Source organism: Caenorhabditis briggsae (assembly GCF_000004555.2).
Source record: "Caenorhabditis briggsae complete genome, chrV, whole genome shotgun sequence".
NCBI lineage: Eukaryota > Metazoa > Nematoda > Chromadorea > Rhabditida > Rhabditidae > Caenorhabditis > Caenorhabditis briggsae.
In genome coordinates, this window is record NC_013488.2 from 2,671,840 (window position 1) to 2,685,839 (window position 14,000).

General features: G+C 36.0%; 2 protein-coding genes across 2 annotated transcripts in view; both read right to left on the minus strand.

Moving 5' to 3' along the window:
- Positions 1-874, minus strand: part of CBG21842 — a gene marked incomplete at both ends in the record, with an annotated part of 1,506 nt that extends 632 nt beyond the window's left edge. Inside the window, 4 exons of the mRNA XM_002635601.2 lie at positions 147-291; positions 337-453; positions 499-699; positions 743-874. Of these exons, the coding sequence (XP_002635647.2) occupies positions 147-291; positions 337-453; positions 499-699; positions 743-874 (595 nt within the window). The remainder of the gene's footprint in view (positions 1-146; positions 292-336; positions 454-498; positions 700-742) is intronic.
- A 4,265-nt stretch (positions 875-5,139) lies between these two features.
- Positions 5,140-7,537, minus strand: CBG21843 (the record flags this gene model as incomplete). Its single annotated transcript, XM_002635602.2, has 6 exons — positions 5,140-5,267; positions 5,764-5,908; positions 6,190-6,303; positions 6,348-6,548; positions 6,592-6,823; positions 7,431-7,537. 6 exons carry the CDS (start codon positions 7,535-7,537, stop codon positions 5,140-5,142), a joined length of 927 nt encoding a protein of 308 aa, XP_002635648.2.
- Positions 7,538-14,000: the final 6,463 nt, after the last annotated feature.

A 14,000-nucleotide genomic window follows, 5' to 3' on the forward strand; every position in this document is an offset into this window, starting at 1 on the left:
AAAGTTAGGCCACCACTGCAAAATGATTTCGTCTCAAAAAATTTTTCGAATAGTTCCTCGAGGATTTCCTCGAGATTTTTCAAGGAATTTCTCGAAGTCGTGTCGAAAGGATACACTGGTCACAGCCTCCAATTTGCCCAACTCACCACTGGCCATCACACTGGCTGAATAAAATGGTCCCACTAGCCGGAAAATCGAGTATCCAGTCAACTCAACAATTCCCACGAAAACACTGGGAGTTGTTAGGAAAAACAGAGAAGATATTAGAATTCCAGTAGACGTGCGATTCGCCTAAAATGAGACACGTTCTCGGTATCAAGCTAGCTAGATACGAACCTGTTGAAATTTTCTCTGATTGCGATCTACCGAATTTGTCGCTACGGTATCTTTCTCAACGGCTCGGATTTTGAAGCATAAGCAAATGGATAGGAATACAACTATTAGTCCCAAACACTGGAATTTCAAAATTTTATCAACTGGACCCCACAAGACACTAACCATATTTGAGATTCCCCAATAGTATCGAAACTCATTGCTCACAAAACATCCACTAGTTCCACAGTTTGGTCTCCGTTTTGGCGGGGATAGAATGAACCATAAAGTTGCGTCAAACAGTGCCAAAAGGATGCCAGTTACTACCACGATTTCAGAATAAATGGATGGTTCCATTTTTCGAAACCATCCCGGGAAGAATACTGCCTGGAATTTCAGTTTCAAAATCAGATGTTTTTATGTCTCTTACCAAGTTCCTACTCAACGCTATACCAATAGTAATGGTTGCTGAAATTTTCAACTGCATAGGTAGCGGGATGGAGGAGATGAGAATGTACAGAGGATTGAAGTCCAGTTGGTTGGGATTCCAGTTGAGGATCATGTAAATGATGTATGGGGCTTCGCCGATAGCGTAGAGAAAGTCTCCCACAGAAAGGTACGACACAAGACGGAGGTGTTTGTTTTTTCGAGGGTTGGAACTCTGCAAAATTATTTATTTTTATTATGGGTCCATTTTTTCAGGGTCCCTTGTCAAAGGCCTTTTTCCAGGGTCTCTTTTTAAGATCAATTTTTTTCAGGGGTATATTTAAGAGACCTTTTTTTTAGGGTTCATTTTTTCAGAGTACATTTTTAAGGCCTGGTTTAGGGTCCTTTTTTAAGGGGCCCTTGTTTTTTTAGGACCTCATCAAAATAGAACAAACTCTAAAATTCTTGCTTACTTTACAAAAATCAGGATGATAAGTCCGTTGATGGCAGCGCAACATGTTTGTAATGATAGTACTAAAATATAGGTGCCAAGATAGATTTCATCGGAAAAGTCGTTGTCCGAATCAGTTGGATGGGTGCTCATTTTTTCGTGATGGGCTCTGAAAAATTTGAGATTACTGTAACCACCCTGATGCAGAGGAAGCCGAAGCATTCATTTTCAACTTTAAGCCAATTTATCTCGGTCCCTATGAGAGATATTAAAAAATGGTCAACTAGCTAAATATTTCTGATGTTATGATAAACATATTGTCATGTGACAACTTGTTAATTTCTTTTTTAGGAAAGGAGATACAAGGGCTCAAATTTGACGATTAGAGATTTTACGGTAGTATTAGGTGTTTTGAAGTTTCGAAAACTTGATGATAAAGTCGAGACTATCCAATAATTCATACACAAGCAAAACATTTTGTAATTCAAAATGGGGATTTTCAGAAAGCTGTATTAAAAATTATGGTATTCAGAGGAACCGGAATGAATGAAGTGACCAATAGAATGACCAGTCTTTAAGCCAATTTTTCTTGGTTTCTGTGAAAGATATCAAAAAGTGGTTACCGTAAAACCTCCCAAATAGAACGACNCCCGGATCNNCCNCTTTGANCCTATATATCTCATTTTCTGCNAAAAATATCAAAAAGTGGCTGACTAGTAAAATGTTGCTGATATCCTGATAAACATTTTACTAGTTAACCACGTTTTTGATATCTTTCAAAGAAGTGAGATATATAGGCTCAAAGTGGACGATCCGGGTGTCGTTCTATTAGAGGTTTTACGGTAACTGATAAAATGATTTTGATATTATGATAAACATTTTGTCAGTTGACCACTTTTGGATATCTTCAACAGGAAATGAGATAAAATGGATATTTAATCGAAATCGGAATTTTTGACAGGTGAATTGATATAATAGAATGGCATAGTTGAATCGGGTAGTTCTACAAGACGGAAGAAATTTAAGAACCAATTTCAGAGATCCGATTGTGCAGAATTTTCATAATTTATGATTGGGGATAATTGCAGTTTGGATTTTGGGGGTTTTCAGAACCAACTTTCCACTTTGATCCTATTTATCTAGGTTTCTGTAAAAGATATCAAAACTTGGTTAACTGATAAAATGATTTTGATATTATGATAAACATTTTGTCAGTTGACCTCTTTTGGATATCTTCAACAGGAAATGAGATATATGGGTTCAAAGTTGAAACAATATTGAATTTTTTATAACTTTCCAAAGAAATCTTCAACTCAGAAAAATCTATCAAGCGCATCTGATTCAAATTTATTCAATAAAATTTCCGAAGATCAAATCTTTGAAAATTCAAAAAATTACTTTCCCATGACGATGTCAAAAAAACTGAGTTAGGAAGCACTAACAGATTAATCATGGGAAAATTGTGCTAGGTTTTTTGTCTGGAATGGAAAATGGGGTTCCTTGAGGATCCAAAAATTCTGAACAGAAGTAATAAGACAAGGATCGAATGTTGGAAAATTCAAAGAAGCAAGATTCGATATTTTGAGCACTGGACCGGAGATTTATTGTCCTTTCAAATCAAGCAAGGGGAAAAATAAAAATATAACGAGGCGTTCTATTATATTAGAGTGTGTACGGTAAAAAAGAATTCATGGTTAACACACGAACTGAAAAAAAATGATAAGAAAAAACATGAGAACGGCAGAGTCACTAAAAAACAAAAATTTGAAAAGAATACATATGTAACCTCGAAATATGATTAGTTCTAGAGAGGGAATGTCTGCAATTTTCATATCAACGTAACGTCAAATAGTGGAGTTTCCTGAAACCTGGATGACAAGTTAGATCCTGATTAAAGTGACTAGTGACTAACCAGCGCTTTTATCACGTTTTCTAACATTACTGTGTCACTTTTTGACACACCCCAAGGCTTCGGAAAAAGGGCCGCGGTCGGCCGCGGTTCAGGCCGTGGGTAGGTTACCGTGGACCAAACCTTCTAGGGCCGCTAGTACGCCGAATCCTACCCGTCCCAAAAGTGACCTTACCAAAAAGCCGCGCTCCTAACTCCGACAGTGTTTAAATAATCTAGAAACCGTTTCTGAAATTTTCAGATCAAAAAGTAGAGAATTTAAATTTCGAAAGGATCAAGAAAACAGAAAATTTGGATCCAGACACTTCTATCACACACTCTTACAACGAAATTGACTGCTTTTGTTGTTCGAGAGAAAATTTCGATTCTAGTTTATTATGTGGGAAGTGTGAGAAATCAGGAATACTTCAGAATTGGAAAAACGCATTGATGAAAGTTAGGAATTTATAAGAGTTAATATAGCAAAAGGGTTCGGGGCCATCGGTCGACTATGGACACCGCGTAGCTGAGCCGATAACGGCGCGATACCTCAAACTTTTTGAAAAATAATCATCTAGAAGGATCTAGAAGGAACGAAAAGGATCTAGAAGAGAAGGAAGTGAATTTTTAATTGATTAAATGTTACAGTATTTTACAAGACTAAAGGTATTCAACGCATTCTGGAAAAAAAAACAAAAAAATCCGAACAACAATTAAAATTATTCGTTTTCCCTACTTTTATACAATCTCGTTTGTTTTTTCCGAACCTCTTTCCAAATAATTTTTTCGTTTTCTTGGAAAATTTGAGTTTTGAATTCAGACAAAAACATTTGAATTTCGAGAAATTCAAAAAGACTCATTTCGCCGAGATTTATTTATTTTTAGACAAATTAATTAACCATTTTTTTTCGAATCATTTGTGTGAAAACTCAAAAAAACAGTACGTTACTAGAAACCAAAACTTCAATTTTTTATTTTGAGTACGTTAACAGATTTTTCGGAGTGTTTTATGGAGTTATGGTATGCATTTTGGTGTGACGGTTAGTGTGCTGTGTCGATTGTTGACAATCGACAAAAATCGACAAAATCGGTGTCGATTTCGTCGACTCGATCAAAAATCGATAAAAAATCGACTTTTCAAAAGTCGATGAAAGTGAAAATAAAAAGAAAAAGTAAAATTTTGTCGATTTTGAATCAAATCAAAATCGACAAGAATCGACAAAAATCGACAAAAATCGACTTTTGCCGTTTTTTAATCCGAGACCGAGAGGATTACACGGCTGGTGACCTAGAAACTCTCTGTTCTTTTGTTGTGCCTGTTTGAAACTGTCAGTGTGTTCATTTTGACATAGTGGCCGAACTTATGCAAATTTGGTTTTCTAGGCCACCACTTCAAAATAGCCTAAAAATGTCCTAACATGACCCTGGTGTGTTTTCTAGGCTATTTTTACATGGTGGCCTAACTGTTGTAAGTTGAGTTTCCTAGGCCACCACGTTTTTTCGACTTTTGTCGATTTTTTGTCGATTTTAAGTCGACTCAAAATCGACAAAAGTCGATTCTTGTCGATTTTCGTCGTCGCAAAATTGACAGGAATCAATTTTCGTCGATTTCGTCGACTTAAAATCGACAAAAATCGACAACGAGAAGTTCGATTTTCATCAACAAATAGCTTTGTCGAATTGTTGAATGTCGATTGTGTCGATTTCAAAGTTGACAAAAAATCGTCGATTTTCGAGTCGATTCAGCATTCTAGTGACGGTACAGTGGCGCGTAGCTATCGCGGTCGCCCGCGCAGCTTGCGCTACCGTAGCTCAGCCGGTAGCGGCGCGGCACCTCCAACGGTGGGGCCATAAGTTCTATATGAACGGAATTTTGTGGACATTATTTTTTTTCCAAGATCTCATACCTTCAAGGAACTACAGTAGTACGATTTTTGAATAATTTTTTGTTGTTTTGAATTTTCTGGCCTCTTTTTTGACACTCAACAGAACATGATTAACTGAAAGAAGTAAAATCGTATTTATATTTCACAATATTATAAATAATCATTATTACAAATAATTAGTATCTTATCACAACAGATTTCGCGGCTACTGAAACCGTGTGGGTCATAGAAGGTCCGCTTTTATTTATGATCAAACGACGAGTGTCACCATTGCAACCGATGAAAATGATTCCGTTGCAGATTCCTGAAACAGACAAACTCTTGGTTTTTATTTGTCAGTTTTTCGTGATTTTTCAAAGCTCATGTTTTTTGTCTTGGCCCGGTTAGTAGGTATTTAATGGGATTGCTTAAATATGTCTTGTCATTTTATCAGTAGTTGAACTGATATCTGTCACCATTGGTTCACTTCATTCAATGAAAAATCGTGTTGGTGGTATTAGGACAAACATTTTAACAGTTGACAAAGTTTTGATATCTCACACAGTAACTGAGATAATTGAGTTCAAAAATGCAAGGGGTGACGTTCTGTTATAGTACCCATTAAACCAGGGCTTCCAAACTGTCATACTCGAGCCAATTTATCTCGCTTCTTATGAAAGTTATAAAAAATTTGCAAAATAAAAAAATGTTGATGACATAATGATAAACAATTAATTAGTTGAAACATTTTTGATATTTTTCATAGAAACCGAGATAATTAAGCTCGAAAGTGCAAGTAAGTTTTCAGTTTTGTGACTCACCACTAGCCATCAAACTGGCCGAATAAAATGGTCCCACTAGTCGGAAAATCGAGTATCCTGCCAGCTCAACAACTCCCACGCACACACTAGGAGTTGTTAGGAAGAATAACGAGGAAATTAGAATTCCAGTAGACGTTCGGTTTGCCTAAACAAAAATTTTTTTTTGAAAATTGTTTAGTTTTGTCAAAGGGAAGTGTGGACCACCTTGGAGCTCAATTATCTCGGTTCCCATGAGAGATATCAAAAATCCGTCAACTGATAAAATATTGATGATATTATGATGAACAAATTTATCAGTTGATATTTTTATGATATCTTTTGAAGGAACCAAGATAATTGAGCTTAAAGCTCAAGTATGAGCAAATAAGGTATTTCAAAAGACCTCTTACAAACAATCTCATGGGACGAAAGCTATAAAATACGAACCTGCTGAAACTTGTTCCTTTGAAGAACTGAATTCGTCATCGGTGTTCTCTTCTCAACAGCTTTGATTTTAAAACAAATACTAACGGATAAAAATAACACCAGGAATCCGAGTAACTGAAATTTTCAAGTTTAAGATTCTATGTTCCTTAGAGACTCACCATATTCGAAATTCCCCAATAGTATCGAAACTGATCGCTAACAAAACATCCACTAGTTCCGCAATTTGGCATACGAGTTGGTGGGGATAACCCAAACCAGAGTATTGCGTCAAATAGTGCCAAAAGGATTCCAATAGCTAGCACGATTTCAGCATAATAGCTTTCTTCCATTTTTCGAAACCATCCCGGGAAGAATACTGCCTGGAATTTCATTTTCAAAATCAGATGTTTTTATGTCTCTTACCAAGTTCCTACTCAACGCTAACCCAATGGTGATCGTTGCTGAAATTTTCAGCTGCATAGGTAGCGGGATGGAGGAGATGAGAATGTACAGAGGATTGAAGTCCAGTTGGTTGGGATTCCAGTTGAGGATCATGTAAATGATGTATGGGGCTTCGGCAATTGCAGTTACAAAGTCTCCAACAGAAAGGTAGGAGACTAGACGGAGATGTTTGTTTTTGCGTAGTACGGGAAGTCTGGAACATTGGATAATGGTTCTGCTGTTAATTGTGGTTGATATACCCGGGGAATGGCCGGCTGAGCTACGCGGTCCAAGGTTTTCTTTATCAAAGCCTAACATGGTAAAATATACTCTATGAACTTGCAAAAGGATTTTTGCTCTTTTGGGTTAACAAAGCCAAATCTGGTTTTATGCACCTTGCAGGAGGCTGGTCAGGCTCCGGATTAGACCTTTACTGAAATTGAGCGTATTCCTACGAACTACAATGTGGCCAAAAATCATAAGAAGGTATTTGAGAGCTTTTTTCCACGGTTTCCAACAGGTCCAGCGACAGAGAAAATGGTCCACTATTATGCCGCCAGTGGGCTTCTTTTGACCAAAACAGGGCCAAGAAAAGCCGAAGTTACACGCTCTTATAGACTGCTACCATATGTTTGCACTTTGAGCTCAATTATCTGAATATCCATTAGAGATGCCAAAAACCTTTAAACTACAAAAACTTTGATGATCATACGATAAACATTTCATCAGTTCACAAATTTTTGATATCTCTCACAGATTCTGAGATAATTGTGCTCAAAAGTGCAATGGTCTAGTAGTACTGTACTTCTATCTACACTTACTTCGCAAAGAACACAATGATAAGTCCATTGACAGCTGTACAACATATTTGAAGCAAAAGTATGAGAAAGTAGGTGCCGAGGTAGACTTCGTTGGAGAACTCACCCATGTCTGACTGTCCACTTCTCATATTTTTTTCCTTCTCAACCTGAAGAAAACGATTTGATTAAAGAAAGAAAAACCGACGTAATTTTCTTATTTTCAAGTGAATTTAATCAAAGGAGAGCATAGAGAGCAATAGATGGGAAAGCACAGAGAACAATAGGACAGCTAATTTTAAGCCAATCAATTTATCTCGGTTCCTGTGAAAGATATCAAGAAGTGATCAACTGATAAAATTTTACTGATATTATGATAAACATTTTATCAGTTAACTACTTTGTGATTTATTTGACAGGGAATCAGATAGACTGGTTGAAAGTTTAGCGAAGGACATGAACCAAAAAAGCCCTTACATTGTCAAGTTTAAGCCAATTTATCTTGGTTTCTGTAAAAGATATCAAAAAGTGGTAGACTGATAAAATTTTGCTGATATTATGATAAACATTTTATCAATTTACTACATTTTGATATCTTTAACAGGAACCGAGATAAATCGACTAGAAGTTGAAAGATAACGAGGTCATGCTATTGGAGTGTAGTTTCGAGAACTTGAAAGGTTCCATGATGATTTTTCAAATAAAAGTCACCTAACTTGATTTATTAGAATCAGAAAACTTGATTTATCCAGGAAGTATGTGTATTTTGATCAAATAACATAAATCGCGTAACTGGTTCAATAACATAAACTTGTTTTTTAGCTTTTTTAGCTACTCGAAAATGGAGAACGCCTGAAAATTACCGAAAAACAATTATGATGATTTGAAGTAAGATCAATTTTTTAAAATATTAAAAAATTTTAGCTTTTGGAATGTGAAAAAATTTTAAATTTTGCCCATAAAAACATTTTGAGCAGTTGAAACACCGTAATTGCTCTTATAGGGCGCCATTCTTATACTATGACTTTGAGCCCAATTATCTCAATTTCGGTAAAAGATATTGAAAATTTGTAAACTGTGAAAATGTTAGTGATATTATAATAAGTAATTTATCAGTTGACAGGTTTTTGATATCTTTCACAAGAACCGAGATAATTGAGCTCAAAGTAGAGAGAGGGTGCCGCGTCGATAGAGTTGGCGAATGACTGATGTGACGTCTACCCTTTACCAGACCCACCTCCTTATCAGAACACACCGTTTTCCATGTTATTCCAAAGTTTTCAAAAATTTTCGCTGTATGTCTCCCAGAGTTTTCAATTTTCGCTGAAATTTGGAAAAAAAACAAACTCTGGCTAGACTGTTCAGAAAAAAAACTTATGCAGATTAGAAAATTAATGAAAACAAAGAAAATGTTCATAGGAAAAAAATTTCGAAAGGAAAAAAAATTCGGGAAAAAAAAAGAAAAAAAATTTTTCTGGAAAAAAATTTCGAAAATCTTAAAATAAACATGTGATTTTTATCAGAAAACGAAAATTTTTTTTTCAAATTTCCAGGCAAAAAAAACGCTCAATTAGTGTCTTTTTCAAAATTTTTCAGGTGACTAACCCTTCATGAATTTTTGACTCTAGCTGATAAAGTGTAACTATCCAGGATTTTTTCAGAGTGTGTTTTCGTCGAAAATTTTCAGACTTTTTCTATTCCAATCTCTATTCAGACGTCTTGTTTTTGAGTCATAGAGATAGTGAAAGGAATCAAAAAATAGTGATTTAGGCTTTTTTGAAAATGATTGGGTGTAGGAAGTGAAAATTGAGACGAAGATTATAGACATTTTTTTTGAAATTTAGACAAAAGTCAATTGGGTACTTATGAATCAGAATTTGCTCGAACGACGGAAGAATGGAAAGATTTCGGGGAATTTTCGTGACGAGTTACTGTATTTGCTCTAATAGAAGCCCGCCCTCTACACTTTGAAGCTAATTATCTCGGTTTCTATAAGAGATATCAAAATTTTGTCACTTGTTAAAATACCAGTCGGTTTACGCCCCTTCGGGGCTGAACCTCCTGGCCTCCGGTCGGCCTCCACCATCGACCTTTCTGCCCACCACCCTTTAGTGTGGTGAAACCAAGGAACGTCTCCAGAAGACTTCAAAATCAAAATTTAGAAAAACCAAAAGTTCGGGCATCAACTAAGACACAATTCTGATCTGCCTGTCCAGGTTTCAGCTCGATCGGTTGACTTTGAATGGGTGATAAGGTGCGCTACATACATACGCACATACAGAATCTGGTGAATGTTATTAGTAATGATTGGTAATATTATGATAAATATTTTATCAGTGGAACAATTTTCAATATCTTTTACAAGAGCCGAGTTAATTAAGCTCAGTGCACGGGTGGGTTTCTATTAGAGCAAATACGGAACAAAATGAGCGAAATTTTCCAAAAAAAAGTTTTACTTAGAATAACAATAACAATGAGTACTTCACACGAAAAAAGTCGAACTAATTGTTCCAGGCTCTCTTCGAAATTTCTAGAAGTTCCATGAAAACTACATTTGTCAACCAACCGTCCACTTTTGAGCCTATATATCTCTTTTTTTTTTAAATACATCAAAAATTTGTCAACTAATTAAATGTTGGCTCTGTATGATTATAATGATGTTTTGAGAAAATAGAGGTATTTTGAGAATAACAAGGCATTTTGAGAATAAGATGGTATTTTGAGAATTGAATAGTGTTTTGTCTAATTTTCAGAATTTTGATCATTTTTAACACATTTAAGATCGTACTTTCAAAATCTAATCTGATAACTATAGTTTCAAGACATATAACAAGAAATGTATATATATTTCGGAAAACTGACAACTGCCAAGATTTTTCAAGGCAGTACACTTACAGACCGTATTCTTCAACTGAAGAAGAGACAAGCAAATGAATGCTGTTAACGTAAAGAAAGGAAATACAAAACTATCTTGAAACTATAGTTATCAGATTAGATTTCGAAAGTACGATCTTAAATCTATTAAAAATGATCAAATTGCTGAAAATTAGGCAAAACACTATTCAATTCTCGAAATACCATCTTATTCTCAAGATACCTTGATATTCTCAAAATACCACGATTTTCTCAAAATACCACGATTTTCTCAAAATACCATTATAATCATACAGAGCCGAAATGTTTATCATGATATCAGTACTATTTTATTAATTAATCAATCTTCGTTATCATTCTTATAATAAACCAGCAAGCTGGTGAGTCTTCGGCGCGATTTAACCCAGTTTCTTGGCAAATAATTCGGATGGTACAACAATTCGGGGGTGCGAGGGGGTACAAAGTAATTTAGGGGACAAAATCAACAATTCGGGGGTACAAACTAAGCCTTTTTTCATGTGTTTTGTAGCCCCGAATTGAGGATTTTTTCCTAAATTGCTTTGTACCCCAATGACCCCAAAATTTTTGTACCCTCCAAATTATTTGCCTAGTTTCTTAACTGGTTGGTCGCTCCGCTCCTTGTTTTTTCTCAAAAGGTCACGTAAATCCATATTTATTTTTCAACTTTTTCAAGTCGACAGAATGACACCGGGACCAACAGACGCGTGTAGCGTTATATATATATAAAGAAGATAAATGAAGTTGCGTCTCTTCTTTAAAATGTGAGTCAAGAAGCGACGAACAGTAAAAGGTATAGGTTACATTGCGCCGAAGGCCCACCAGCCAGCTCTTTGAAGCGCCGGAGGCGCGGCAAACAGGCTGGTATATATATAACGCTAGACGCGTCTGTCTGTCCCGATGAGAATCTGTCTACTTTTGAAAAACTTAAAAAATAAAAATTGACGTGACCCTTCAAGAAAAACGAGGAGCGGAGCTACGCGCCAGTAAAAACTAGGTTAAATCGCGCCGAAGGCGCACCAGCTTGCTGGTTTTCTATATCTTTCACAGGAAGTGAGATAAATGGGCTCAAAGATGACGGTTCGGGTGGCGTTCTAGAATGTTACCGGTATCTTTTTTCCCAGAAAATAAATTCTAGAGAAAGCATCTGACTAACGAAACAGAACCTTGTTTTTTCAAAAAAAAATTACAGAAACTAATTTCGAAAATTTGATGAAAAAGTGACTAGACTTTCTAGTAATTTATAGGTAGACAAACTCAAAAATTTCGTAGTCAAAATGGATTTTTGATCGAAATCTGAATTTTTGACAGGTGAATTGATATAATAGAATGGCATAATCGGGTAGTTCTACAAGACGGAAGCAATTTAAGAAGCAATTTCAGAGATCCGATTGTGCAGAATTTTCATAATTTATGATTGGGGATAATTGCAGTTTGGATTTTGGGGGTTTTCAGAATCAACTTTCCACTTTGATCCTATTTATCTAGGTTTCTGTAAAAGATATCAAAACTTGGTTAACTGATGAAATGATTTTGATATTATGATAAACATTTTATCAGTTGACAACCTCTCAGTTTTTTACAGGAAATGTGATATATGGGTTCAAAGTTGAAATAATATTGCATTTTTATAACTTTCCAAAGAAATCTTCCAATCAGAAAAATCCATCAAGCGCATCTGATTCAAATTTATTCAAAAAAAATTCCGAAGATCAAACCATTGAAAATTCAAAAAATTACTTTCCCATGACGATGTCAAAAAAACTGAGTTCGGAAGCACTCACAGATTAATCATGGAAAAATTGTGCTAGGTTTTTTGTCTGGAATGGAAAATGGGGTTCCTTGAGAATCCAAAAATTCAAAACAGACGTAAAATCACAAAGATCGAATGTTGGAAAATTCAAAGAAGCAAGATTCGATATTTTGAGCACTGGACCGGAGATTTATTTTGCATTTCGAATCAAGCAAGGGGAAAAATAAAAATATAACGACCTGCTGTCCCGAATAGCCGTTCTTGACCTATCGAGGGCGGACTTTTGATCACGTTGGACAGAACTACGTTTTTATTAAATCAGGACGTAGACAGAGAGAACGCGAACTGACCGGGGATCGGTTGGTTGGTTGGTGTTGTCATATAAGAAATTGATACTGACTGCTTGTATCCATCCCCTCTATTTTTTAGTGCATAAAAAGGTATAACTTGGGTCTTCCAGAAATCGGTAAGTAGCTGAGTAACTGGGAATTTTCAAAAAATTCTGCAAATGCAAAGTTCTCAATCTAGGTCTGTTTCACACCCTCCAAACTTTTCAAAGTGATCGGACACTTGACAGCTGAGCTGCAGACTCCGGAAAATGGCCGAAAATCAACTGAAAAACACGTTTTTGTATATCTTATGGATAGGTACTGTATATCAGTGATGGGAGGAGTTTATGTTTCCGTTTCCGTTTTCCAGAAAAATCGCCAACTTTTTTTCAGCGGAAACGAAAAAAAATGTAAAAATTGACGAAACGTTTAACTGAAGCTGGCTCGAAATAAGCATGGAAAGTGAGGCAAATATAGTCTTCAAATGTTAAAAAGTGTTTTTTTTTCATGATGGGAAAAAAATACCGAAAAACAGACGCAAAACAGAAATTTCCATTTCCGTTTTATTTTTCCGTTTTCCGTTTTCCGCCCGATTTTTGAAGATTTTTTTCCGTTTCCATTTCCGCGGAAAAAAATCCGTTTCAGTTTCCGTTTTCCGTGAAATTTTTTACTCGTTTTTTTCGTTTTCGTTTTCCGCGGAAAAAAATTCCCCTTTCCGTTTCCGTTTCCGTTTTCCGTATTTCGAGAAAAAAAACGTTTCCTCCCATCACTGCTGTGTATATCAGTCAGGTTGTAGAATACTGTTCGTTTATGGTTATGCACTAGGTATACCTAGGGTAGCAATAAAAATTGACAGCTGAACATTTTTGTCTGTCGAGGAAGTTATGCAAACTTTTCATGCATTTTTTTCATTTCACATCATACTAAAAAATTCCAGGTGCACTATATTCTAAGAAGCGGATTTTGTGTCTTTGTCAGGTAATCTGAAAACCGAGACGGACTTTCAGATGGTTTGACTCATTTCTGGATGTCCTAACAGTCAGTTTTGAACTTCCAACAATTAACTCGTTCATACCTCTTCGAAATTTGTTTTTTCAATTTCACTCTTCATTTATCTATCAAAAGGAAATACGCTTTTTCCTGCTGAAAATTTTTTACGACAGCTGAAAAGTCACCTAATCAATATCAACAATCTCAACAGTCAATCTCAACAATTCTATTCCAAGCTTTTGTTTATCAAATTCAGCTTCATTTGGCAAATGTACCCACTATCCCCAGAAGTATTACGCTTACTTGCTGAGCCCACAAACTACACCTATGATGATTTCTCGCTTATCGGCTCATCCTGCCAACACATTCATAAGGCAAGAACAACTGAAGCAGAGTATCTATTATACCTACATCTGATAGCATTCGTTTCTACTCTCTTCACATTTTTAGCAGTCTACTGTATTTTGTTCAAAAGCTCTCAAAGTATGGGAAACTTCAAGTGGTGTTTATTGAATCTACAAATTTGGTAACATATATTTTTGAACACGCTTTCCATGACGGGCGGGTAGCGAACGGGTAGCTGCTACCCGCCCGTACCCGTACCCGCCAGCTACCCGCCCGCTTGCTACC